At 56.9% G+C, this 24,766-nt stretch overlaps 1 protein-coding gene across 2 annotated transcripts; it reads left to right on the top strand.

Moving 5' to 3' along the window:
• Positions 1 to 984: 984 nt before the first annotated feature.
• ATP8B2 (ATPase phospholipid transporting 8B2) lies at positions 985 to 21,111 on the top strand. 2 transcript variants are annotated; one of them, XM_081026722.1, is made up of 28 exons: positions 985 to 1,118; positions 3,351 to 3,418; positions 5,549 to 5,607; positions 5,926 to 6,039; positions 6,168 to 6,266; positions 6,469 to 6,530; positions 6,626 to 6,698; positions 6,935 to 7,005; positions 7,244 to 7,323; positions 8,228 to 8,386; positions 8,634 to 8,722; positions 9,984 to 10,180; positions 12,866 to 13,074; positions 13,893 to 13,936; positions 14,712 to 14,877; positions 15,036 to 15,224; positions 15,379 to 15,494; positions 15,576 to 15,740; positions 15,824 to 15,935; positions 16,064 to 16,169; positions 16,248 to 16,392; positions 16,580 to 16,763; positions 16,923 to 17,146; positions 17,417 to 17,500; positions 17,816 to 18,061; positions 18,212 to 18,350; positions 20,068 to 20,198; positions 20,382 to 21,111. In XM_081026722.1, the coding sequence occupies exons 2-28, from the start codon at positions 3,388 to 3,390 to the stop codon at positions 20,658 to 20,660; spliced, it is 3,573 nt and encodes a 1,190-aa protein (XP_080882848.1). In that variant the 5' UTR covers positions 985 to 1,118; positions 3,351 to 3,387; the 3' UTR covers positions 20,661 to 21,111. The 2 variants fall into 2 exon arrangements, with proteins under 2 accessions (XP_080882848.1, XP_080882849.1); XM_081026723.1 differs by lacking the exon at positions 985 to 1,118 and adding an exon at positions 1,299 to 1,369.
• The last annotated feature ends 3,655 nt before the right edge of the window (positions 21,112 to 24,766 follow it).

Below are 24,766 nucleotides of genomic sequence, written 5' to 3'. Positions count from 1 at the left end.
TCTCTGTTTACTCATCTAGACATCGCTTCCTCCTACTAAACTGGGAACGCTGCCTGCACAGGGAGGAGGATACGGTCCATGGACCCAAGCCTTCATCCCCTGCTCCCCAAGCCGGTTTGGGGAGCCCGCGGGCTTCCTGGAACGTAGTTCCTCAAAGTAGCCGCCAGAGGGTGGAAGCCGCCTGGAAGCCGGCCTGGGAAGGATGTGGGACTCTGCAGGGTGGGGGGGCCGACCATCCCGTGGGGGAGCATAACCCCGGGGACTTTCTCTAAAGCTTGGTCCCCACTGCCTGAGTCCCAGTTCTCGTAACCTTAGCGCCGCCGCCCCTCGATGCAGCCAGCCCCAGGTAGTAGGGACGGGTGGGGAAACTGCCTCCACCAAGGGGGCGTGGTGGGGCGGGGTGGGGGGGACGGGAGAGGGCCGGCCGTGGAACACAGCGCTGCAAACGCCTAGAGACCCGGAGAGCAGGGCGGGGGAAACGGAGGCACAGCCCAGTCCCAGACACACCGGGCTTTGTCATTCAAGGACGAAGCCGCCCGACGAGATGAGCCAGGGCGAGCGGAGAAGGCCAAGCCACAGAGGGCTGCGAGGGCACCGAGTGGGGTTCAGGGGGGACGGCGCAGAGGGAAACGCTCGTCGGCCCCGGCCTCCCCGGCGCTCCGCCCCTCCCCGAAGAAGACGCTCTTTTAGCGGGGGAGGCAGCTCTCCCCAGTTCCCTTTCTTCCGAATAAAACGCGAGCCGTCTCGCCTCCTTGATTGATTGATTGATGTTAGGAGGCGGGATGGAGGTGGCAGTGGGTGGGGCGGGCACGCGGCCTCGCCGTGGGGACCCCGAAGGGCTAAGACCCTCCCCCTGCCCCGCACAAAGATGGCGACTCCCGCCTCCCCCCTTCTCCCCAAAACCCCCTCCCGCCCCCCGCCCTCTCCCGCCGTCTCCGTCACTTCCGCCCCGCCGTGGCCGAAACTGACACAAAGTAGCGGGCCGAGGCCCCGGGGGGAGCGGGGCTGCAGCTGGGGGGCGGGAGCCCGCGGGGAGCCGAGCCGAGCGCCCCCCGCCCCAGCCCCCGGCATGGCCGGGACGGGGCCGCCGGGGCGGGCGCCGAGCGCCGAGCGCTGAGGTGAGGCCGGACGAGGCGGGGCAGCCCCGGAGCGCGGGCGGAGGGCAGATGCGGCTGCGGAGTGGGACTCGGGGCCGGAGGGGCCGGGAGGCGGGTGTGGGCTGGGGCGGACCGGGCAGGGAGTCGGCCGCCGGAGACGGAGGAGGGAGGGACTGGGGCGAAGGGGGTGTCCGGGTGCCGGAGGATGGGCAGAGTGGAAGGCAGTCTGCAAGATGGGAGGATGGGGTGCTGAAGGGGCGCGTGGAGACCAGGTAAGGGGCGCGGGCGTGCGGAGGGAGTTGGGGGCTGGTAGGCTTTGTCTCTATGAGGTGGACGTCTCTGCGCCGGAGAGGTGCAGCTCTGGGCTCTCAGATCTGGGGAGTGAGTCCTGGGTTCTGTCTGCGCCGTGGAAGGTGGCCCGGGGTGCTGTTGGTGGCAGGTGAGCTGGGGGCCTTGGACCCCACTGCCTGCTGTCTCCCTGAGCGGCCCACAGATAGCCCTGCCAGCCTCCTCCGAGAGGAGGGGTCAGCCTCCCTGGGTTTGGGCTGGAAGGGAGCAGGGGCCTGGCCTCCAGGAGGAGCCTTTTCCTCCGTGGACCATTGCCTTCTTCCCAGAGCAGCTATTTTTATCCCAAATGTGGCTGCAGAGGGGGCTGGGGCCGGGCGACGTGGCTAATGGCCCTGACAGACTATGTGAGACTGGGAAGGAGAAGTGAGAGGGGTCCCTGTTCTCAGGTCTCGCCCTCCCTTTCCCTTCCTCCCAGGGCCCCCAGAGGGGATGAGGTCTGGGGCCAAACCAGCGTTCAGTCTCCCCAGGGTCCTGGAGGTAAAAGAACTTTCCTGGTCGGTGTCCAGACTCCTGACTCCTGAACATGTGTGTGGCCCCGTCATTAACTCTTTGCTAGGACCCAAGGCCGGATCTGTGGTTTCTTGGTTGCCTCCCTGGCTGGGTGGGGCTGGCTGTGGGACTTGAGAAGCCCACCCTTCCATCCTCTCCTTTGACCTCTCCCCTCGCACCCCACCCTTCCATGACTCACACTCTATTCTGGGTGGAGACCCTGGCTGGGGGCCCTGAGGGAGGGCTTGGCATCTCTAAAATGTGGATGAGGTTTTTTTCCCTAAGACAGGCACCCTTGCCTGCCAGGGTTGGGAAGGGTCAGTCAGGGAGGAAGAGGCCTTCTGGCTTTCGGGATTGCCTGATCTGGGGTCCAGGAAGAGAGTCTGAGTTTGTGAAGAGAGCCCTGGTGTGGGTGACTGGTTGTGGCCAGAGTCTGTAATTATAGAGGTTGAGCAGACAGGCAATTAGTATCTCTTGGAGCTGACAGGCTGCTGGGGTGTGCCCAGTAGGCTGGAGACAGGGAACCGAAGAGGAGGAAGGTTTTCCACCCAGACAAAGAAAGAGGAGGTGACAAGAGAACCCAAAACCTGGCTGGCAGTTTCCTTTGGGCCAGGCTGAGGCTCTGTCTCGTAAGCCAGACCTTTTACCTTTTTAGGTGAAAGGAAGGACATGGGAAGATGGAAGGAAGCAGAGGTCCATGCTCCTTGCGCCTGCACCCAGTGCCATACTGACCTGACTGGGTTTGGGAGGGAGAGGGACAACTCCCGCTGGGGGTGGGAAGACCCCTTTTCTTGTCCAGAGGGTGGCTGACCCAGACTTAGAGGAAGTGGTTTGGGGACTGCGTGCAGGAAGTGAAGGCAGTGCTTCTAATGTGAGCTACCCTGGAGGAGGTGACAGTGGGAGCCCCAGTAATGGGGGGATGGGAGGATTATAAACTTTTTGAGAAGGGTGGAGCCTGTTTCCTGATGCTCTGCCAGGTGTTTCCTGGCTGTGTTCCCTCAACTCCACCCTGTGGTGCATATTCTGCTTTCCAGCAAACACAGGCACCACTCATTGCCACCAAGAGGGCACGCGGGGGCATCGCCTGTCCCTGGGATGGGTACCTGGAGAGCTGTGCCCTTCCCATCAATATCTGGCCTCCTGTCACTGCCCCCGCCTTTCCCAGCACATCTTGGATTTTGTACTGTCCTCTCATGTTCTCCAAGGCAGAGGCACGGGGAGAGGTGATGGGGAAGTCCTCTCTTTCTCAGGGGCCCATCAGGGCAGTAAGAATAGTGCTGGTGGGGTGTAGGGGGGAAGGCCGGGGAGGGAAGGAAGGTCAGATCTGAAGAACAGGGCACTCAGGAGGAGTCTGAAGAAGGGAATGAAGGGTCACGCTCAGCTTCCTGACCTCACGCACATGTCACCTTCCTGCAGGGTCTCCCATGGGATTGCTGGGACCTTGCTGGGTGAGATGGCACTGTGTGCAAAAAAGCGCCCCCCAGGTAAGACAGGAGGTGGGGGTGTCTCTGGGACTATCAAGAATGGGTGTCATGGCTCAGGGAGCAAAGGGAGTGTGTCTGAAGGAGGGTAGATGGCCACCTCTACCCATCCTAGGGGAGCCTGGGAAACCGAATTCTTCCCCTTGATCCCTGAGCGGGGTCCCCCCGGAGGGTGCTGAGTACCTGCCCCTCACTCCCAAGCACGCAGCCCCGTACCTGGGAACCCCGGCCTGGGAACCCCGGGGAGCTGTGTTTCCATCTTCCCCCCGCCGTCCTCACACCTCCCGGTTTCCTCCCTCCTCTCTCCCCTCCTTTTCTCGTCACCCCGCGGTCCTGGTCTTCCTGCGGGCGGGGGTGGGGGTGGGACGACAGCGGTTGCCCCCGACAACGCCGGCAGTCCCCTCACCCGCATTGGCCGGGCGGGGAGGCGGGGCTGGGCGCGGGCTTTCGCCTACGCGGCGCTGGCTGGCGGCGGCCCTGCAGCCGCGGAGCGGGCGGGGGCGGAGCCCAGGGCGTGCGCGCCGCGCTCGGGGCCGCTCAGTGCGCGGTGACCGCGGGCCTCGGGGGCGGTGGGTGCGGCGCGGCGGAGCGCGCGGCGTCCCGGGTGAGGGCGGCCGCGAGGATGGCCGGGGCTGCAGGTGGGGCGCGCGCCCGACGGCCGGGGCTCCCCTCTGAGCGGCCGCGGCTCCTGCGCCTCCCCGGGGGGCCGCCCGATCGGCGCCGCTGAGCCCAAGGACGGACTGACAGACCGTCCGCTCTCCCCCGCTCAAACCGGGATCATGACGGTCCCCAAGGAGATGCCAGAGAAGTGGGCCCGGGCCGGGGCGCCCCCCTCCTGGAGCCGAAAGAAACCCTCTTGGGGGACAGGTAACGGGAGGCAGCGACAGGCAGCTCTCCCGAGCGCAGAGCTCCCCCTCTCCCACCCTCAGCCTCCCCCAACCTTCCCTGAACCTCTCCTTTCCAGACCCAGAGGTCCTGCCTCCGAAGGGCCCCATCCCTAACTCTCCCTTTGCATGACTGGGCCGGGGTCCCAGCCAGAGGGCTTCCCTCTGGAGAAGTTTCTGGGCGTGAAGTGACAGTGCAGGGAGGGAGTGCTCCGGTTAGGCCGAGGATGCGGTGGTCGCAGGCTCTGTTACTGCAGTGTGCGCTGCAGGGGTCTTCGGAGGGGGAGACGGGAGCGGTGTGAAACGCTGCCTTTGCTTCTAGGCCGGGGTTAAGGCATTGTGTTGGCCGCCTAACCAGGATGGGCCCTTTCTCAGCCTGTGGTCATGGTGACCTCGAGAGATGGGCGGGAGAACCCTTCATAGGACACCCCCATGTTCTGTCCCAGAACTTGGTGGCCTGCAGTCCCAGATCTGCGGAGGTTCAGGACAGGTGTAGCTCCTCTGTGACCCAGTGACAAATGTGTTGTGTAGGGGAAATGTGTGCAGATGGTGCGAGAAAGGTTACAGTTCGAGAGCAACTGTTTCAAGTGCATCGCATTCCTCCCTCCTGCCTCTCTGTCTCCGTCTGCATGACCCATATCCCTGACCCCCCCCTTCTACTTGAAGATAAGCTTTAAAATAAGGTGATGTCATTGTGGGCCAGTCAGAATCCACTGCTGGCGACATGTGACAAGCAGAGGCTCCTGTAGAGGGACCGCACGTGGGGCTGGGATGCTGCCGCAGAGCAGTCCCAGGGCACGGTGACCCTCCATCTTGCCACCCACCCTACCCCCCAGGTTAGGGGAGGATAGCACTATGGCAGGAATTGCAGGGGTTCCCAGGGGTAGGAAGCTGTGTGGCTCCAGCTGCTTTCCTTTGGGGATTCCCAAGACCACGACTACCTAAAGTATTAATTAAAGGGATGGGGAGAGGAACTGAGTGTCCCCAGTGGAAGACCTGGATGGTTACTGGGGAGGAAAGAAGGCGTCCTGTGTTGTGAGTAATGCCTGCAGAGCCCAGCAGTCAGGCTGGTGGAGAGAGGTGGAAGGATTTAGTGACACCTCAGGTGTGGCGCTGATTCCTTAGAGCTGTATACGGTGGAAAGAACCAAGGGCCCCCAGTGGAAGACCCCCAGAGTGGGGCGGGCCTGACAAGGTGCCGGGCCAGGCCTCAGTCTGCTGCTCCTGAGTGCAGCACCATTCTGTTGCAGAAGAAGAAAGGAGGGCGCGGGCCAATGACCGAGAGTACAACGAGAAATTTCAGTATGCGGTGAGTGGCTCTAGGCCCCCTGTTGGAAACCTCCTCCTGAGCTGGCAAGGGGAAAGGTGCAGGCACATCCTGGGCTGGGGGGAGGGGCTGGATGGGAGCCTGCTTGGGGGAGGGGAAGGCGATCGCCACCCTCTCCATCTGCTACTGTGCTGAATTCTTTATGGTATGGCCTGTCAGTGAAGCGGGCTGACCCGTGAGACTCCCTTCTCTCCTGCTCGGTCCCCCTCCCACACCTGTGGTTGCTGGCTTTGGGGGCAGAGGTTTGGGGCAGCGTCGGTGGAGGAGGCAGCCTCATTGTGTTCTCTCCCACGGCCACAGAGTAACTGCATCAAGACCTCCAAGTACAATATCCTCACCTTCCTGCCTGTCAACCTGTTTGAGCAGTTCCAGGAAGTTGCCAATACCTACTTCCTGTTCCTTCTCATCCTGCAGGTATGTGACCCCTGGTTGACCGCTTGCAACTCACAAAGCCAAATACAGTGAAGGCAGAGAAAGGTCCAGGGGCAGGCAAGGGCGCAGGATGGGGCCTCAGAGGCATGCCTTCTCTTCCCTCTTTTCAGTTGATCCCACAGATCTCCTCCCTGTCCTGGTTCACCACCATCGTGCCTTTGGTCCTGGTCCTCACCATCACAGCTGTTAAGGACGCCACTGATGACTACGTGAGTTGTGTTCACGGCCGTCCCTTACCCCGTCCGGCTAGATCCAAGACATCTTGGCCGAGAAGTGGGGCGGGGGGGCGGGGCAGGGGGGAGAGCAGATCTGTGAACAAGTGGTACCCAGCGTGCTCTGCCTTCCACTGCCCATCTAAGTCCCTTGGAGCAGGAGAAGGGGCCTAACCTTTCTGAGTCTCCTTCTTTTCAGTTCCGCCACAAGAGTGATAACCAGGTGAATAACCGTCAGTCTCAGGTGCTGATCAATGGAATGTGAGTGTCTGTCGGAGACTGAGGGCTTTGGGGAGGGTCCTCTGGGAGCGGCTGCCACCACTGACAACCTCCTCCCCACATTCTCATTGCCTCAGCCTCCAGCAGGAGCAGTGGATGAATGTCTGTGTTGGTGACATCATCAAGCTGGAAAATAACCAGTTTGTGGCGGTAAGGGATGAGTGTCTCCTGACTTACTGTTGCCCCTTAAACACCCATGGAAGGAAGCTTTCTTGAGTGGGAAGCTTGCGTGTCATATTAGTGTGCTTGTCACCGGCTCCTTTCTGGCCATTCACGTGCTTGGGGCTAAGCAAACCGAGAATGCTTGGTGGAAAGAGGGCTCATCAGAGATGCCATTGAGGGGTGGAGGGCAGGGTCTTTGGCTTCTCATTGGGTTTTCTCTCTAGGCGGATCTCCTCCTCCTTTCCAGCAGTGAGCCCCATGGGCTGTGTTACATAGAGACAGCAGAACTCGATGGGTGAGTTGCATGCTCCGGGTCACATCTCTCCTTCTGCCTCCTTAGGGCTAAAAAAAGCTTGATTTTGAAAGGTGTGGAGGGTGTACCTTTTGGAAAACTTTAGGTAAGACTTTGGGTATGTAGGAGTATTGCTCACCCAGTAATGCACGGGGGCCTGGATGCCCCATGGTCAGGGGCTCCCAGGTAGAACGGACAGGAAGGGAAGGGAGCCAGGACTCAGGGACACTGTCCTTTGCAGAGAGACCAACATGAAAGTGCGTCAGGCAATTCCAGTCACCTCGGAATTGGGAGACATCAGCAAGCTTGCCAAGTTCGACGGTGAGTAACTGCAGAGAAGTCGCTCTCAGGCAGAGGAAGTGGCTGGGTTGGGGGTTTAAAGTGCACTCTCTCCTTTTGGCCTGTAACTGATTATGCAGTTTGGACTCTTGGTGGGGGCGCGGGGCTCAGGAATGTCTGGTGGCTTCCACTCATTTTTGAATTGATGGTCATTTCCCGAGATCTTCACGGCTGGTAGCTCCATCCTTACTGTGCATATTGAGAGAATTTCGGCTTTTTATTTCTTATTCTTGTTCAGTTCAGAATAGTGATATATGCTCCCTCTATCTAACAAGACAAGCTGTGCAGTGCGTATGGGAAAACGCCCGCCCACCCTCCAGTTCTGCCCTCCTTAGGGAGCCGGTGCGACTGGCAGTTGGGTGTATTTTCATCTACACTTTTCTCTGTGTTGATACAAACATGTGGACAGAAATCAGCGGGATCATATTGTACCCAAATCTCTGCACCCTGCCTTTCGCTACCTATGAAATCCATCACCGTTACCTTATCACATCATATCACTCTAAAGAAGCTGACCTCAGTCTTTTTAATAGCTGTATAATATTACGTAGGATTGATGTGTCATAATTTATTCATCTGTTCCCTAATCATTCAGTGGTTCCCAGTCTTCCGCCGTTTTAAATAATGCTTCAATAAAAACCCTTGTGATTTGTGCTTTTATTTCTGTAGGTTACTGGGTCCAAGGGTGTGTGTACTTTTAATATCAGTTCTTGTCGCCTGTTTCCTTTCCTCCAAAGTGGTGTCAGTCCACAGTCCCACCATCAGGGTGTGGATGGGCCCGTGTGCTTGCACCGTCTCCCTTAGGGGCTCTTTGTGTCTTGCCGTCTTGGGGTCAAGCTTCGACTGCCCCTTGACCCCGGGCACTCCTGTCTCCCTTTCCCTTAAGGCGAAGTGATCTGCGAGCCTCCCAACAACAAGCTGGACAAATTCAGTGGCGCCCTCTACTGGAAGGAGAACAAATTTCCTCTGAGCAACCAGAACATGCTGCTGCGGGGCTGCGTGCTGCGAAACACCGAGTGGTGCTTCGGCCTGGTCATCTTTGCAGGTGAGTCTCCTGGGGTCCAAAGAAAGAAGAGCAAGGCTTGGCCTCAGCCGTGGTGTCCTCAGGAACGTGGGAGGAGGCTGCGTGGGCTGGTGCAGTGTGTGGGGTAACAACTCTCCAGCCCTGAAACCAAACCTCTCCTCTAGTCGGGGTCTCTTTCCACCCTGATGTCCTGAGTCTGGGAACCCCAGCAGGAGCCCGGAGGCACATGGGTTATTTGGCTTTCCCAGCCCTTCTGCTTCCTTTCTAGGTCCTGACACGAAGCTGATGCAGAACAGCGGCAGGACGAAATTCAAGAGAACAAGTATTGACCGCCTCATGAATACCCTGGTGCTCTGGGTAAGGCCTCCCGGCCCGTGGGCTCTGGCCCGGCCTGTCTGTTTCTCCCTTTGCTCCCACCTCTCCTCCCGGCTCAGTAGCCAAGCTTCAGGTTTTGGCTTTAAAGCCACCGGCAGGTCAGCTCCTCAAAGGCCGTGTTTATTTCACGCTCCTTTTAGCCTTGGGAGATATTATTTTAAAACACCTTGGGAACATGCGTGAGTCAACAACTTAAAGAAAGCTAAAACAAGCGTTCCCTTCTCTGGATTCCAGTTCCGACGATGACTTCGTGTAGCATGTGACCTCCTGTTTGCTTTTGCCCAGGACAAGGAGGCCTTCACGGGGACGGAGAGGGAGTTAAAAGAAAAATTTCCATTTGGAGGATGGAGAATGGGGTCTTTTCCCCTGACTTCTAAGAGCGAAGGGTCCCAAAGGAAAAGTTTCTGTTTTCGTTTTTTTGGCGATTCCTGAATCCTTCTCTTGTTTGGCCAGAAATTTGAGCTCCTTGTTGGGTTTTCTCCCCTCCTGTCCTCCCCTGCTCGCACCCCCACTGCCTGCTGCCTGCCCCCCACATGCCAGCTTGCGAAGGCTGGGGGGCCAGTTTCCACCCTGGCCTTTACGGGTTTGCAGAAACCCAGCCTGAGGGAGGCTGGTGTGTGTCAGGCAGAGGCTCGCATTGCCCCCTGCTGGCCCTTGGGCACCAGGGTGGTTCCTGTTTTATGCCAGAGCTTAAAGAGCCGAGGCCGTTTTGCAAAGAGATGTCTGAAATCAGACTGTGGTCTCGAATTTTTGCTTTTAATCTCCAAAACTTTCTTAGGATCCTTTCCCAAGGACTCCGAGCTAAGATTTTTGGCTATCAAGAAGTCTACATTTATGGAAATACAATTTGTTTCTCTGGTTTAAAAAAAATGGGGGATGGGCGGGGCACTCTGGATGAGAAGGTGAACGTGACCGACGCTCGGCATTGTTGTTGGCTTGTGGAGATCTAGCTCAGGTAGATGGGTGACTTCCGGGAAGCTGCTTTGGTATGTTGAAAGTAGCTCACCCCACTCGTATCTTTGAGGCCTCGTAAGGGTTCTAGGATGTCGGACTGGGAGCTACACAAGTGTTTCAGCTTCCCCAATATGCAGACAGGAGCCCTCCCGGAGGGTCGGGGCCAGACTAGAACCTGTCTGTCACCAGTTCTGGGCGCTTCCCCCTCGAACGTGCCACCATGTTAAAGATGCCTGAGCTTTGGACGGCTCAGGTAGGAAGCTCGCTTCTGTTTCTCATTCGTCCCCAGATTTTTGGGTTCCTGGTCTGCATGGGGGTGATCCTGGCCATTGGCAATGCCATCTGGGAGCACGAGGTCGGGATGCGTTTCCAGGTGTACCTGCCCTGGGACGAGGCCGTGGACAGTGCCTTTTTCTCTGGCTTCCTCTCCTTCTGGTCCTACATCATCATCCTCAACACCGTCGTGCCCATATCACTGTATGTCAGGTATGCGCCTTCGCTGCCGGAGCTCGGGTAGGCCCCGGGCCAGCGTCCCTTGTCTGTGAAGGTGAACTTCTGGGGAAGGAACGTGACGTCCTCTTCTTCCTGTGCTGTGAACACTTTATGTCACCTGATTTTCTTGGTGGGCAGAGCTCACTTCGGTTTCCTGGCCCTTTGGACTGTATGGGAATGAAAACCGTATTGGTTTCCTTGGTACATGTTAATGGCATGCCAACTTTGTGCAGAGAAGCACGCTAGGTGCGTGGCACACACGAAGTTGTGTTAGGGATGGCTCGCTTTCCCTCCGGGAGCCTCGGTCTAGCAGAGGAAGGAAAATCTCAACACGTTGTAAAACAGAGTGGGGACAAGGCCTGTAGAAGTCATTCTACCTACAGACTTAAGTGTACAGCAAGCGGATACGGGGATGTGGAACGAGGCCTCTGTCTTAAAGTAGGCCTGTGTGTGGGGGGGCGGGTACAAATGGTATAAGACACCACTATACAGGCGGGAGGCCCAGAGTGCCCTGACAGATGGAAGTGCAGGTGTCCTGGAGCAGTTAATCAGGGAGGACATCTCTGAAGAGGTGGCTGTAGCACTGGGCTTTGAGTGGTGTCTGGGCTGGGTGCGAGTGGAGCAGGGGAGAGGCCCAGGAACGAAGGCTTGGGGGTGGGGACCTAGGAATGGGCGGGAACAGTTTGGCTGCCGGGCAGAGCTGGAAACCTAGTGGTCGGTCTGACATCTTTGCCTCTGGCCTTCGTCCTTAGTAAACCATTAAAGGATTCTATAAAAATAAAAACAAAAATCTAAAGGATACTTTAGGAAGTGTTGGCAGGCAGTGGTGTGCAAGAATAGGGTCAAGGATGCTTGCGGCAGAGATGTTAGCAGGTCAGGGCCAGTGACGTTGAACTGGAAGGTGGCAATGCAAGAGCCGGGGGAAGAACTGGCCAGAGAGAGAAATTTTCTTTCCTACTTAGTGCCTTGCACGTGAGACAGGGGGACCTGCAACATTTTTAAGGAAATGCTTTATGGTGCCGCTCAGAACTCTGCCCATGTGCCATGTTTTTGTTCATACAGCTTCCCCAGGTAGCCTGAAATGTCCCCACTAGCCCCCGAATCTTACCCTGTTTCTCTGAAAATAAGACCTAGCTGCACAAGCAGCTCTAATGTGTCTTTTGGAGTAGAAATTAATATAAGACCCGATATTATATTATATTATATTATATTATATTATATTATATTATATTATGTAAGACCTGGTCTCATATTATACTAAAATAAGACTGGGTCTCATATTAGTTTTTGCTCTAAAAGATGGATTAGAGCCGATTGTCCAGCTAGGTCTTATTTGGGGGAAACACAGCAGTGCTGATGGCAGAGATGGAAGATGGTGTTTCTGTACTGAGTCTGTACAGACTGGGTTTTTCTAGAGCATTGGGACTCAGAGGATGGGGGCTAGTCCTGCCTTCTCATGAGTCATGTGACCTCAGGCAACTCCGCAATTGCTGGGGGCCTCGGTTTTCTCATATAGAATGGGAATAATAATACCTGGCCCACCTTCTCCAAAGGGACATCTTGATATAAGATACTAGATTGGAAAATAATTTAAAACTTAAAAGTGCTGGGTGGTAGCACGCGTATCATTATCATTGTGACTGATTTCTTCCTTACTATTTAAATGCTTTCTTGCCCACAGCCAAATATTTTTTCCATCTTTGGGCTTTGCTCTGCGTGTTTTGTGTCCAAGCCCGTGGTGGATGCCTGAGAAAATTTTCTTTCTATGTCTCATCAAGGGAACAGCATGTGTGTTTGGGGGAGGCGGGGAACTGCTTGATCAGCTCAGTGGTAGAAGGCGAAGGACGTATTTCCAGCCAGCTCAGCTTTTGCCTGCTTGCTGGATCCTGATAGCAGTCTCCGGTCAGAAGCAGGGTTCCAGATGTGGTCCCATCACTTGGCTGTTCTGGACCTAAACACAGGGTCCTTTCTGAAACGCTGACAGTCCATATCCCAAAGGTATCGCCTGGCAAAGCAGGGTGTGAACAGACCTTGAGGTGTTGAGAGCACCACACCCTTGTGAATTGGTGTCATTTCCCAGAGTTTTGGGTCCCCCCCCCCCTTCCAGAGTCAGCATCTCCGTTTACCACGTGCTCTTTCTGAAAGCCACAGAGTGGGGTGTAGAGTCCTGAGGAGCGTGTGGGAAGGAGGGTGGGCTCGAGCCTTCTGGGCTTCCGCTCCCCACCGGGGGCCCCCTTTGTGGTGGCGCCTGTGTTGCCGTGGCAGATGCAGCACCCTCATTACTTCTCTCTTTTTTTTCTCTCCCTTTCCTCTTGCATTTTCTCTTGTTTTCTCTGCATGGTTTCTGTATTCTTAGCCCTGAGGTAAGAAGTGGTCGAGTACCTTGTCTGCAGTCTCTGTTTCTTCCTCCTCTACCTGTGCTGTCTGTCCCACCTGCCCAGGTCCTTTGCACCTTTTTCTCTGGAGCGCATCAGAGGGTCGGGGTTGGGGACTTCCTGTGCTGGCTGTATGTGGCCGGGCCACCTTCAGGCTCCCCTCACCCTTCCCACCCCCCCAGGTTCCTGAGCCTAGGTGTCCACTCTGTCCTCGTCTGTCCCAGCTGGAGGGCCTGCAGCGGAGGCCCGTGGGGGGGCACCTCCTCCGCTTCCCGCCCGGCCTTACCGCCTGTCCCCTGTGCAGTGTGGAGGTCATTCGCCTGGGCCACAGCTACTTCATCAACTGGGACAAGAAGATGTTCTGTGCAAAGAAGCGGACGCCCGCGGAGGCCCGCACTACCACGCTGAACGAGGAGCTGGGTCAGGTCGAGCACATCTTCTCCGACAAGACAGGGACTCTCACCCAAAACATCATGGTCTTCAACAAGTGCTCCATCAACGGCCGGAGCTACGGTACGTGGCGCCACAGGCCCCAGGAGGGACGGCTCGCAGCTCGCCTGGAAGGAGAGTGGAACTGGGGCCCCCACCGTTGTCCTGACGTTTGGGTTTTGACTTCTTTCCTGCTGGGTTCCGTGGGGCCTTGAAAGGGTCCAGTCTGTATCCCGTGTCCAGACGCAGACACCGACCGAGCTTCCCTCTCCTCTGCTGACGCCCTCACCCTGGTCCCAGCTCCGGGCAGTAGGGGAGCGCCTTGGCTGTGTGACGTGAAACCCCAGACACTGGCCTCTGGGCGTCGCGGCCAGGTTGGACCTTGGCTGCCCCGGTGGAGTGCTAGAATCTCCCTGTGTTGCTGTGCAGGGGCCTTGTGAGTCTCTGGAATGTGACTATGGTCTTTCCAGCGTGGCCCTGCGGCAATGGCCTTGTGTCTGAGCTGCTGGGATGGCTTGGGGCAGGGGGTGTGGCGTCTGACCTCTGTGCAGAGTGAGTCCCTCTCCTAACTGCTTTCTGTACTAACCCGGGCCTTCTGGCCAGTGTGTAAGGCCGTGTCTGCTGTGGAGGCGCACGCGGTGAAAGGCACTCCAGGAAGCCCAGGGAAGCCTAGTGTGGACTAGCAGCTGCCCTGGAAGGAGAGCTGGTGGGGGGTCTTGGGACCGTGACTTTCAGTTCTGGGTCTGAGGATCCAGGGTGCCTGGCGCCACGTGTCCCACCACTCAGCAGTGTGACGTTTGCTCAGTGGTTAGGGTTGTGGGTTTCTGTGCTGCAGTTTCTCCCCTTGCTCTGAGGGGACCCTGGCCCTGACGTTGCTTCTCCTCTGTCCTGGCTGTGTGTAGGGGACGTGTTTGATGTCCTGGGACACAAAGCGGAATTGGGAGAGGTAAGATCCGGCCTCCACTGATATTCTGTGTGCCACTTAACCATAGGACGGACGCCTGACCAGGAACAAGTGGTGGAGTTAGTGATGTGTTTGATGTCTGGTCAGGACATGGGAGCAGAGGGAGTTGTTTTTTTGTTTTTGTTTTTTTTTAATTTCACTTTAATTGACACATTTCTTTTAAAACAACACAGACATGTTATCTTACAGTTCTGAAGGTCAGACATCCAAAATGAGTCATATATGTGTGGGGATGGGTGCTGGGCCACCTTTGGTGATGTGTTGAGGTGGGGGTCTCCGCCTGTCTGAATTTTTCTGGGACTTTCTCCCTTTGCTAACATCGGGGGTTGCAGAGCTGGTTCCTTCTGGATCTCCAGGGGAAAATCGATTCCTGTCTACTGCAGCTTCTAGAAACTGTCCCCCGTCCTTGGCTTCCGGCCCCATCGCTCCAGCCGCGGCCTCCATCATCCATTCCTCTTCTCTAACTCTGATTTCCTGCTTCTGTCTTAGGCAGACCCTTGTTTTTTTAAAAAATTTTATTTTTAATTACTATTACTTCTATTCTTTTTCAATGACAGTTGACATTCGGTATTAGTCTCGGGCGTACAGCATAGTGGTTAAACTATTGATATAACTTAGCAGTGGGAATTTAGAGGTCCATAGTGGAGACTCCTACCAAGACTTGGAAGGACAGGGAACAATAGGGCGGGAGCAGCCCCTTCCCTGGGAGGCCGCCTGGCCACCCACTCTTTCCTAATTGTCCTCTTATCTGCCCCAGAGGCCTGAACCCGTCGACTTCTCCTTCAATCCTCTGGCCGACAACAAGTTCTTATTTTGGGACCCCACCCTCTTGGAGGCTGTCAAGGCAGGGGACCCCCACACTCACGAGTTCTTCCGCCTCCTCTCCCTGTGTCATACTGTCATGTCAGAAGAAAAGAACGAAGGTGAGTCACGGAGCTGGCCTGTGCTCTCCCCTACCTGGCCCGTGCCTTTCAACTTGGACTCTGCTCTGTAGTGCGGCCGGCCTGGAGCTTCCTGGACGGGGTGCGGGGGGAGCTGAGGGAGGGCCACTTAGCCTCTTGTGTTCTTCCTCCCCACCCAGGGGAGCTGTACTATAAAGCGCAGTCCCCAGACGAGGGGGCCCTCGTCACCGCGGCCAGGAACTTTGGTTTCGTGTTCCGCTCTCGTACCCCCAAAACCATCACTGTCCACGAGATGGGCACAGCCATCACGTACCAGCTGCTGGCCATCCTGGATTTCAACAACATCCGCAAGCGGATGTCGGTCATAGGTGAGGCCGGGACCTGGCTGCCAGCACTTGGGGCTCGGGGCGCATTCAGGCCTGGCTAGCTGAGGGGTGCTGGGTGACCTCTGGTGATAGGTTGAGGTTGGTGTCTTCACCTGCTGCGTTTTTCTGGGACTTTCTCCCCTCGCCTCGCTCCCAGTGCGGAATCCAGAGGGGAAGATCCGACTCTATTGCAAAGGGGCCGATACCATCCTGCTGGATAGACTGCACCCCTCCACCCAAGAGCTGCTCAACACCACCACTGACCACCTGAATGTAGGTGTGAGGATGGGCGGGGCCTGGACTCTGCTGCTCTCCTGCTGTAGGGCGAGGGGTGACTGCTGGCTCTGCCCCCAGGAATATGCAGGGGAAGGGCTGAGGACCCTGGTGCTGGCCTATAAGGACCTGGACGAAGGGTACTACGAAGACTGGGCTGACAGACAACTCCAGGCCAGCCTGGCCCTGGACAACCGCGAGGACAGGCTGGCCAGCGTCTACGAGGAGATCGAGAGCGACATGATGGTACAGGCGGTGGAGCGGCCACGGGTGGGTGAGGACGGCTTGTGCCTGGGACTCTCGTGCCAGGGACCCGTGGGGTATTTCAGCTGCTAGGTGCAACGGCCATCGAGGACAAGCTTCAGCAAGGGGTTCCAGAGACCATCGCCCTGCTGACGCTGGCCAACATCAAGATATGGGTGCTGACCGGAGACAAGCAAGGTGAGAGCCCACCAGGGCGCGGGGAACTGCCACTGGGTGCTGGCTCCACGTGAGCCTTGGCCGTCAGGCAGCAGCATGCTGGCCTTGTCGGGGGGCCTGCCTGTAGCACGTGCGTCCTCTCTTCACAGAGACGGCTGTGAACATTGGCTATTCCTGTAAGATGCTGACGGACGACATGACGGAGGTGTTCATCGTCACGGGCCACACTGTCCTGGAAGTGCGCGAGGAGCTCAGGTGGGCGGTGCTGCCCAGGCCTGTCGGGCTGGAGTCCCCGCTCCTGGCCTGGGAGACCACGGTCTCATTGCCCCACAGGAAAGCCCGGGAGAAGATGATGGATACATCCCGCGCCGTAGGCAACGGCTTCACCTACCAGGAGAAGCTTTCTTCTTCCAAGCTCACGTCTGTCCTGGAAGCCGTCGCCGGGGAATATGCCCTGGTCATCAATGGACACAGCCTGGTGAGTGTCGCCCTTCTCAGCTTGGGCAGCGTCTTTCTGGAGAGCACTTCTCTCTCAATGGCATTTCTGTCTTGTTCTCATTTCCCTTCCAACTCCGAGGGGCTGTGGTCTTTAGGGGACCAGGTGGCACTCAGTCCCAGGTCTCCCGCGGAAGGCCGGGGCTCCTTCAGGGTTCTTTGGGTCGCAGGCCCATGCATTAGAGGCGGACATGGAGCTGGAGTTTCTGGAGACGGCCTGTGCCTGCAAAGCTGTCATTTGCTGCCGGGTGACCCCCTTGCAGAAGGCACAAGTGGTGGAGCTGGTGAAGAAGTACAAGAAGGCCGTGACACTTGCCATCGGAGACGGAGCCAATGATGTCAGCATGATCAAAAGTGAGTGTGGGCTGCGTAGGGGGGTGGGAGGGTGGGGGACAGGGGCCCGCAAGGTCCCGGGGATCAGGGCAGTCTAGAGGGGCAGGGGGGCGGACGTTGGTGGGGTTGTTCTGAAGTGTGTGGCCATCGTCACCCTCTTGTCCTCTCGTGTCTCTGCAGCGGCCCACATTGGTGTGGGCATCAGCGGGCAAGAAGGGATCCAGGCTGTCCTGGCCTCAGATTACTCCTTCTCACAGTTCAAGTTCCTGCAGCGCCTCCTGCTGGTGCACGGGCGCTGGTCCTACCTGCGCATGTGCAAGTTCCTCTGCTATTTCTTCTACAAGAACTTTGCTTTCACCATGGTCCACTTCTGGTTCGGCTTCTTCTGCGGCTTCTCGGCCCAGGTACAGAGCTCCTGGCCCACGGGCGGGCCTGTCTCAGTTCCTGAAGGGCAGCGACTGCCTCTGTTCTGTTCCCTGCTCAGTCCCCGGGGCCTAAGCTCTTGTCAGGTTCATGTGTTAAAAAAAATAAAAACGCCCGTTGAAGGAGTGGAGAGGGAGTTCCAGAACATACCTTGGGGCTGCACCTGTGCCACGTTGGCCGCCTGCCTCTGCCTGATTTGTGGTGAAGGAGGACCCAGCATTCACTCCTGCCGCTCCCTGTTCTCTTTCCAGACCGTCTACGACCAGTATTTCATCACCCTTTATAACATCGTGTACACCTCCCTCCCGGTCCTGGCAATGGGGGTCTTTGATCAGGTATGGGGGTGTTGACACTCACGTGGGTTGGGGAGGACACCGTTGTGAAGGAGTCACAGTGATGGTGGTGAGCATGTGACACTCGTGCCCTGAGAGGGCGGCTCTTCCCGCTGGGCAGTGTGGCTGCTGCCTCCGTTCGCTGCAGCTGGCCTGCTGGACAAAGGCTGATGGGCGGCAGTTGGCTGGAGGTTGGATCTAGCTGTCAAAGGATTTAGAAAGGAGGAAGCAGGGACAGGGCCCGCCCTTCACCGTGCTGGGTCACAGTGGCAGCTTCTGAGCCCCCCGCCGTGCCCCCGGCCCCCCCTCCCCTGGCAGGACGTCCCTGAGCAGCGGAGCATGGAGTACCCGAAGCTGTACGAACCCGGCCAGCTGAACCTGCTGTTCAACAAGCGGGAGTTCTTCATCTGCATAGCCCAGGGCATCTACACCTCCGTGCTCATGTTCTTCATCCCCTACGGGGTGTTCGCCGAGGCCACCCGCGATGACGGCACCCAGCTGGCTGACTACCAGTCCTTCGCCGTCACCGTGGCTACCTCGCTGGTCATTGTGGTCAGCGTGCAGGTACGAAGCAGTCCAGGGGCACTCGTCCCCTCTGCCAGGAGCGAGCCTCCTGTCCCCGGGGCTGCTCTGGGCACGGCGTGCTGTTCTTGGGAGGAGATGGGGTTTGGGGGTGACGGCCCCGCTGGCCATGACAGCTGCTGCTCTGTGCAGATTGGGCTGGACACGGGCTACTGGACGGCCATCAACCACTTCTTCATCTGGGGCAGCCTGGCCGTGTACTTCACTATCCTCTTCGCCATGCATAGCAACGGGCTCTTCAGCATGTTTCCCAACCAGTTCCGGTTTGTGGGTGAGTCCGCGGGGCGTCCTCTTGCATCACCGAGGAGTCACACCTGTTCTGGGACTAGCAGGGAGGCAGCCAGTCCGCATGTGGTGAACATGTGTGCAGCACTCCTATGTGCCAGGTATTCTTCAAGGGCCGGGGGACAGCTGGGTACAGGTGACCCGGGCGCCGTCCTCAGGGAGCTGCCATGTCCCCAAGAGTGAAGAACAGCCCTGCCAGGCTGTGTGAGGTCAGGGCCTCAAGGGGTGGCAGGTGTCATGGTCAGCAAAGTGACAGCTTGTGGGGTGGCCAGGGATTGTCTGCTGGGAGTGGAGCCAGGATCCGGCAGGGAGATTCCAGAATGAGCTTTGCGTCTGACTTGCCAGGAATCTGTCTCTGTGTCTGTCTCTCTCTCTCTCTCTCCCTCCCCCCCCCTCTCTTTTACCCTGAGGAGAGAGGGGAAATGGCATCCAAGGATCACTTTAGAAAGAGGAACGGGGCAGTGGTGGTGGCCAGCGAGGATGGTCCTGTAGGTCTGAGTGTATGGCTGTTGGGACTGGTGCCAGGGCGGCCGTGGTGGGTGGCAGTGGGGCTGGGAGGAAGCATGGGGTGACAGATGCATTGGCAGGTCTTGGCCTTTTCTTTAGACCTTTTCATTTCTCCGTCCCGTGGGTGTTTGGTCAACTCCTGCTATCGGTCCCACTATTCCGGATGCTGTGATGTAGCAGGTCACCCTCCCGGGTTTCATGTGTCAATGACGAAGACACACAGTTTACAAATTAACAGATACAACGTCTGGAACTAATAAGTCCTATAAAAACATCAGGCAGGGTAGGTAGAGAGGGACAAGAGTAGTCAGCCAAGACCTCTGGAGGAAGGGACACTGGCACAGAGAAATCGGAATAAAGGGAAGGCGTGATCTAGGAAGAAGGAACAGGGATACAGAAGCCTTAGGTGGGGGCTTGCAAAGATGTCGGCAGCGGAGGAGTGTGTGTGTGGTATGTGTGTGTCTTGTGCATGTGGGTAGGAAATGGAGGTTGGAGAGGAGAGCCGGGGCAGTGGAGCAGAGGGAGATGAGAGTTGGTCCAGATCATTCAAGCCCATTTAGGTTCCAAGGAAGAACTTGGAATTTTAATCTAAATGCGGTAGGAAGCCATTGGAGGGTTTTGAGCAGGGAAATGCCATAAATTAATTTATGTTTTTAGAGAATCACTCTTACTATTTTATGGATGATAACGTATAGAGAGAAAGGGGGCTATAGCAGTAATCCAGGTGAAAACGACGGTGGCTTGGAATACAGTGGAAAGTGCTGGAATTCCGTAGGTGTTTTGAAAAATGGAGCCAATGGATGAGATGAGTGGTTTGAGAGAGAGAATTCAAAGTCAGGGTTTTTAGTGGGAGCAGCTGAGTGAGGGTGGCATTTCCTGAGCTGGGGAAGGTTGGGGTGGAGGATGCAATCGCCTGTTTTGCTTTTGGCCTGGTGGCATGAGATGCCTGTTAGCTGTGCAACAGAGCTGGCAGGCGAGGCAGTTCCAGAAGCAGGTCTGACGTTCTGGGGAGAGTTGGAGCTCGAGTCAGATTTGGAGCTCGAGTCGGATGTGCATTTGGAGAGCAGGGAGGAGCAGGAAGCCAGCGTGACTGAGGTTGTGAGACTGGGGGTGCCAGGCTGGCGGGGGTAGAAACGAACTGTCTGCTCGGTGAGGCCTCCGAGCCCCTGCATCCCTTGAGCCCTGTGCGTCCCCAGGTAATGCGCAGAACACCCTGGCCCAGCCCACGGTATGGCTGACTATCGCGCTCACCACGGTCGTCTGCATCCTGCCTGTGGTTGCCTTTCGATTCCTCAAACTAAACCTGAAGCCGGACCTCTCTGACACGGTGAGACACTGGGTGTGTCACAGCCCCCGGCTTCGAGACCCCATGCAGCCGAATGTTCTGTCCTGGAGCTCTGAGCCCCCTTCGCAGCTGCGGTGGTGGTGGTGGCGGTGGCGGTGGTGGAGATGGTGGTGGTGTGTGACCCTGCCACACTGACAGCCGTTCCTCTTGTGTCCCCTCCATCAGGTCCGCTACACCCAGCTGGTTAGGAAGAAGCACAAGGCCCAGCACCGCTGCCTGCGACGCGTGGGGCGCACAGGCTCCCGGCGCTCGGGCTATGCCTTCTCCCACCAGGAGGGCTTCGGGGAGCTCATCATGTCCGGGAAAAACATGCGGCTCAGCTCCCTGGCTCTCTCCAGCTTCACCGCCCGCTCCAGCTCCAGCTGGATCGAGAGCCTGCGTCGGAAGAAGAGTGACAGCGCCAGCAGCCCCAGCGGAGGGGCCGACAAGCCCCTCAAGGGGTGAAGGCTGGGAATGGGACGCCCAGCGCCAGTGCTCAGAGCACCCAGGGCAGGCCGGCCGCCGACAGGACCGCCTCTAAGAACTGCGGGCCTCGTCCCTTGCCTCTCCCATCTTCCTGGTGGACTCTGTCCTGCTGGTCCCCCGCCGAGGGTCCTCCCAGCAGCCGGGAGGGCCGAGGGGACAGGCCCCGAGGGCAGAGTAGGGGCTGGGCCGTGGGGAACCTGCCTCCGTGGGGGACCAGATGTGGAACCAAAAATGAGAAAAAACTGTGAGAGATTGGGTCTGCCCTGGCCTTGCCTGGGGACCCACGGGGAGACTGCAGTCTCTGTTTTTTTTTTTTTTCTTTACTCCCGCTCCCCCCAGGGGCCCTCGAGCCCCCGTTCCTGAATTACACAAGAATGTATCACGCCGGGAAGCCAGAGGCCTGCTGGGGCTGCTGGGCCCCTCACATCGTGTATGTCTCTCCTTGATTTGTGTTTGTGTCCACTTTGGTTTTGTCTTTTATTTGGCAAGTGGAGGAGGCTTCTGTGTGACTTCTGTGTGGTGGTGGGTGTCTTAACTCTGCTGGGGAAGAGGACGCTGGCGCTCGGGCACCCCCACCTGGCTGGATGTGGAGTGATTTGGGCGGAGCCACAGCTGGGGCTGGCCCTCCAGTGGCAGGTGCCGGTGTGACACCGTGAGGCTGACCAGGCAGGAGGTGCCTGCCTGTCAGCCAGAGGGTGTTGGGAGAGTGTAAAGGAGGGTCTGGTCCCGTCTCCTTCCTCACCTTGAGAGTGAAGAGCTACCCCTCCCCCAGCACGCTCCTATATCACCTCCTGGATTCCATAAGTCCTGCTGGTATTGGGCTGGAGCCTGGGGCAAGTGGCCCTGTCATTTGCAGTGGCCCAAAGCTGGGTATGAAATGTAGTCCTAAAAGCAAGTTTGGTTTAGTCTTAAATTTAGACCCCAGACCATTTGCTGAGTCCCTTCTGACTTCCGTTCCCCCTCATCTGGCATTTTCCTGCACTTACAGCCCAGGACCTGAGGCAGGCTCAAGGGGGAAGCTGGTCTCTGCCTCCCCTCTGGTACACAAAGGGTCCCACCCCTCCTGCCTGCAGCTGGGAGGAGGTGGTGGGTCCATGTGCTGGGTGCTCAGTGCCCAGCTTGGTCTGGACCGGGGTCATCTCCATCGTGCACCCCAAGCCAGCTCTTCCCCAAATTAGGCGTTTCCCAAGGTCATTGCTACCAAATCAGTCTTGGGAAGAATTGTTTCCTAGCCAAGGGGGTCTGCAGCATTGGTGGGGATCTGGGAATGGGGTGTAGAGACCTGGAACGTTCTATGTGAGGGCCCCGAGGAACAGCAGGCGGGCTGTGGTGAGGTGGGGTGGGTGGGCTGGGGATGGGGGAGGGGAAAGCTTGACAGGGAAACCCCCTTTGGCCACAGTTTACAAACCCAACATCATGTCTGTCTGTGTGTCTCTCAAGGTGAGAGTCTGATTTTTATACCAAAGAGGAAATGATTTTTTTTCATATTTGGTTTGTCTATATTATATAAATACAAATCTATATATATATATATATATATATATATATACAGTTATATATATTATTTTTTTGGTTCTCTCTCGTTTTTTAGGGAGGGAGGAAAGTACCAAGTTGCATTGAGCTGTAAGTAAGGAACATTCTGTATAATTTATGACACATTTCTATACTTGCAAAAATTATATCATTTTATGGATATAAGAGAAAAATGCCTTTTTATAAAATTTCAATTTCTGAGAAGTGTGTAATTTGTCTCTTTTCTGATGTTTAACCAAGAGTCATGGTCCAAGTAAAGGCAGAAATTGTTTGTTACATGGAATTGAGTGGAGTCTGGCTCGTGGGTTCAGCCCCTCCTCTGTTTGCACACCTGCCCCATCCAGTGTCAGGGAGAAGATGGGCCAGTGGGCAGGGCTGGGAGGCCCCACTGGGATGTCGTGTTCAGCTGATGTTTGGGCGCTCAGGACCTTGATCAGTTTGTCTTGTCCAAACAAGCCAACCTCTCATTTAAAACACTCGCCAGATGGGTGGGTGTGTGAGGGGAGGTCCCAGGTAAATACATATGGTTTGCCTTCACCTTATACCTTTCCCGTTGGCATGGGCCTCACCGATACATCTTCCTGGCTTCATAGAGGTGTCTGAAAGATTTAAGGTTAGCAGGTAAGGTGAGCTCCCCTCCAGGGAAGGGAGAGTGGGGTGGGGACAGCTGGGGACTAGGGGCTTCTGTTGATGCTCCCCCCCCCCCCGCCTGGTCTCCCCCTCGGACCTAACCAGTCTTTTCTGACACAGTGACAAGTCCTCTCCTTCCCCTTCTTTCTCTAGAGTTCCAAGTAGGTGCTCAACTCAGACGGTAGATGTGGGGAAGAGATCAGTTTCTTTGTAAGGAGAAGGAGTCCAGGGCAGGGACAATAGCACAGAGCCCCAGGGCACAACCAGGGACCTGCCTCCACATAGGAAGAGCCCCTCCGGGTGCAAACCAGCCTTCGGCCTGAGTCTTTCTGGAACCCTGATTCTCAGGCAACAAGTGGCATCTGGCATCAGGCCTCCTACCCCTGGACATAGAAACGGGCCTAAATCCTTTGAGGCTGATTAGGCTCCCAGCCTTGTCCCTGCCATCTTTCTCCCTGACCAGAGGGCTGACACCTCTCTTGCCCAGTGACAGACCCTTCTTCAGCACTGCCTGTGCTTCTGTCCCCTCTTTCCCCCCACAGCTGACCTACCTACAAGATAGGTTTCAGAGGACAGACGAAATGCTAGTCGGCCATGTTGAGAAAGTTGTCCCCTGCTCCTGCTGAAATGACCCGGAGCTCTCCACTCACCCAGGATCCCACCGCACAGACCTGGGGATGGGCCAGCATTGCTTTTATGCTCATTGCCACTTCCAGACATTTTTTCTCCTATCTCTGCGGGAACATGCTTCCTCTGAGTGTCCTGCCACTCACATCCCCCATTTTAGTCTCTCGATCTGATCTCCTCCTTCCTTCACTGAGGACCTGGGCACTTGTCTGACCATCTTCGGTCCCTTGTTCCGCCATCCCCCCGGTGCCTCCTGAGATGGTGGACGAGAAGTCTGTCCGATGCCCTTGCTTTGTTCTTCCTTGTGACAGCAGCACTGTCCTGGGAGCAATGCCACCTCCGAAACCACTATCGCGCGTCTCAGTCTCCTTATTCTCAGTTCTCCTGCCTCCCACTGGGACTCCTAACACATATTATGGCCTCCTGCCTTTTCTGCCAGCCACCTGGCTCCTTCTTGGGGCTCTCACTACTTTCCTAACTCAGCCCAGAGTGAAGCCCCGTGCCCAGCAGCACTTGTCCTCGCCTCACTGAGTCCTGACTCCTCACTGTCACCTTCCCTCCGCTCCTTCCCACTGCTGCCCACCGGCCCAGTGGACGTTTCTGTTTCTACTTCCCAGAGAAGACATTTTCTCCAGCTTCACCCTTACCTGCAAGTTTCACCCTGCCGGCTGGTGACCGGCCTGCTCCTCCCACCTCAACGCCTTCCACGAGGCTCCATTCACTTCCCTTCACCAAGTAAGTGCTCGGGGGTTTTCTCACCCCTGTAAACTGCTTCCTGAGCTGTGTCCCCCGCTTCTTCTTCAGCCACCCCCCGAAACGCTTTCACTGAAGTCACCTTTGACCTCGGTGTGGCCCCAGCCAGCAGACATTTGCAGGGCTGATCTTCCTTGCAGTCCCTCAGTCATTGGATTTCGTTGGTCACTTCCTCCTGGAAACTGCCCTCCGCTGGCTTTTAAAAAAATGTCCTTCTCTTAGTGTCACCACGGCCTCTGGCTGCTTCTCAGCCTTTTTTCCTGGAGCACCTTCCTCTGCCCTTCTCCATCAGGTTCCATCTTGGCTCTGCTGGTCTGTGCCAGGTCTTTGGTCCCATCCGAACCCAGGGTTGGAATGAGATTAGGGAGAGTCACCATTGTTCACCTCCAAGCTGGACTTCTGCCCCACCCCCATGCTCTAGACCCTGCGTTCAGCCACCCACTGCACCCCTCCACGTGGACGACCCCCAGCACCTCACACCCAATGTGCCCCAAAGTGAACATTATTTCCCCCAATGCCTGCGCCTCCTTCTCAGTCCTCTG

The sequence above is a fragment of the Rhinolophus hipposideros genome (assembly GCF_964194185.1).
Source record: "Rhinolophus hipposideros genome assembly, chromosome: 19".
In the NCBI taxonomy this organism is placed as follows: Eukaryota; Metazoa; Chordata; class Mammalia; order Chiroptera; family Rhinolophidae; genus Rhinolophus; species Rhinolophus hipposideros.
This window is presented reverse-complemented; position numbering and strand designations above follow the sequence as displayed.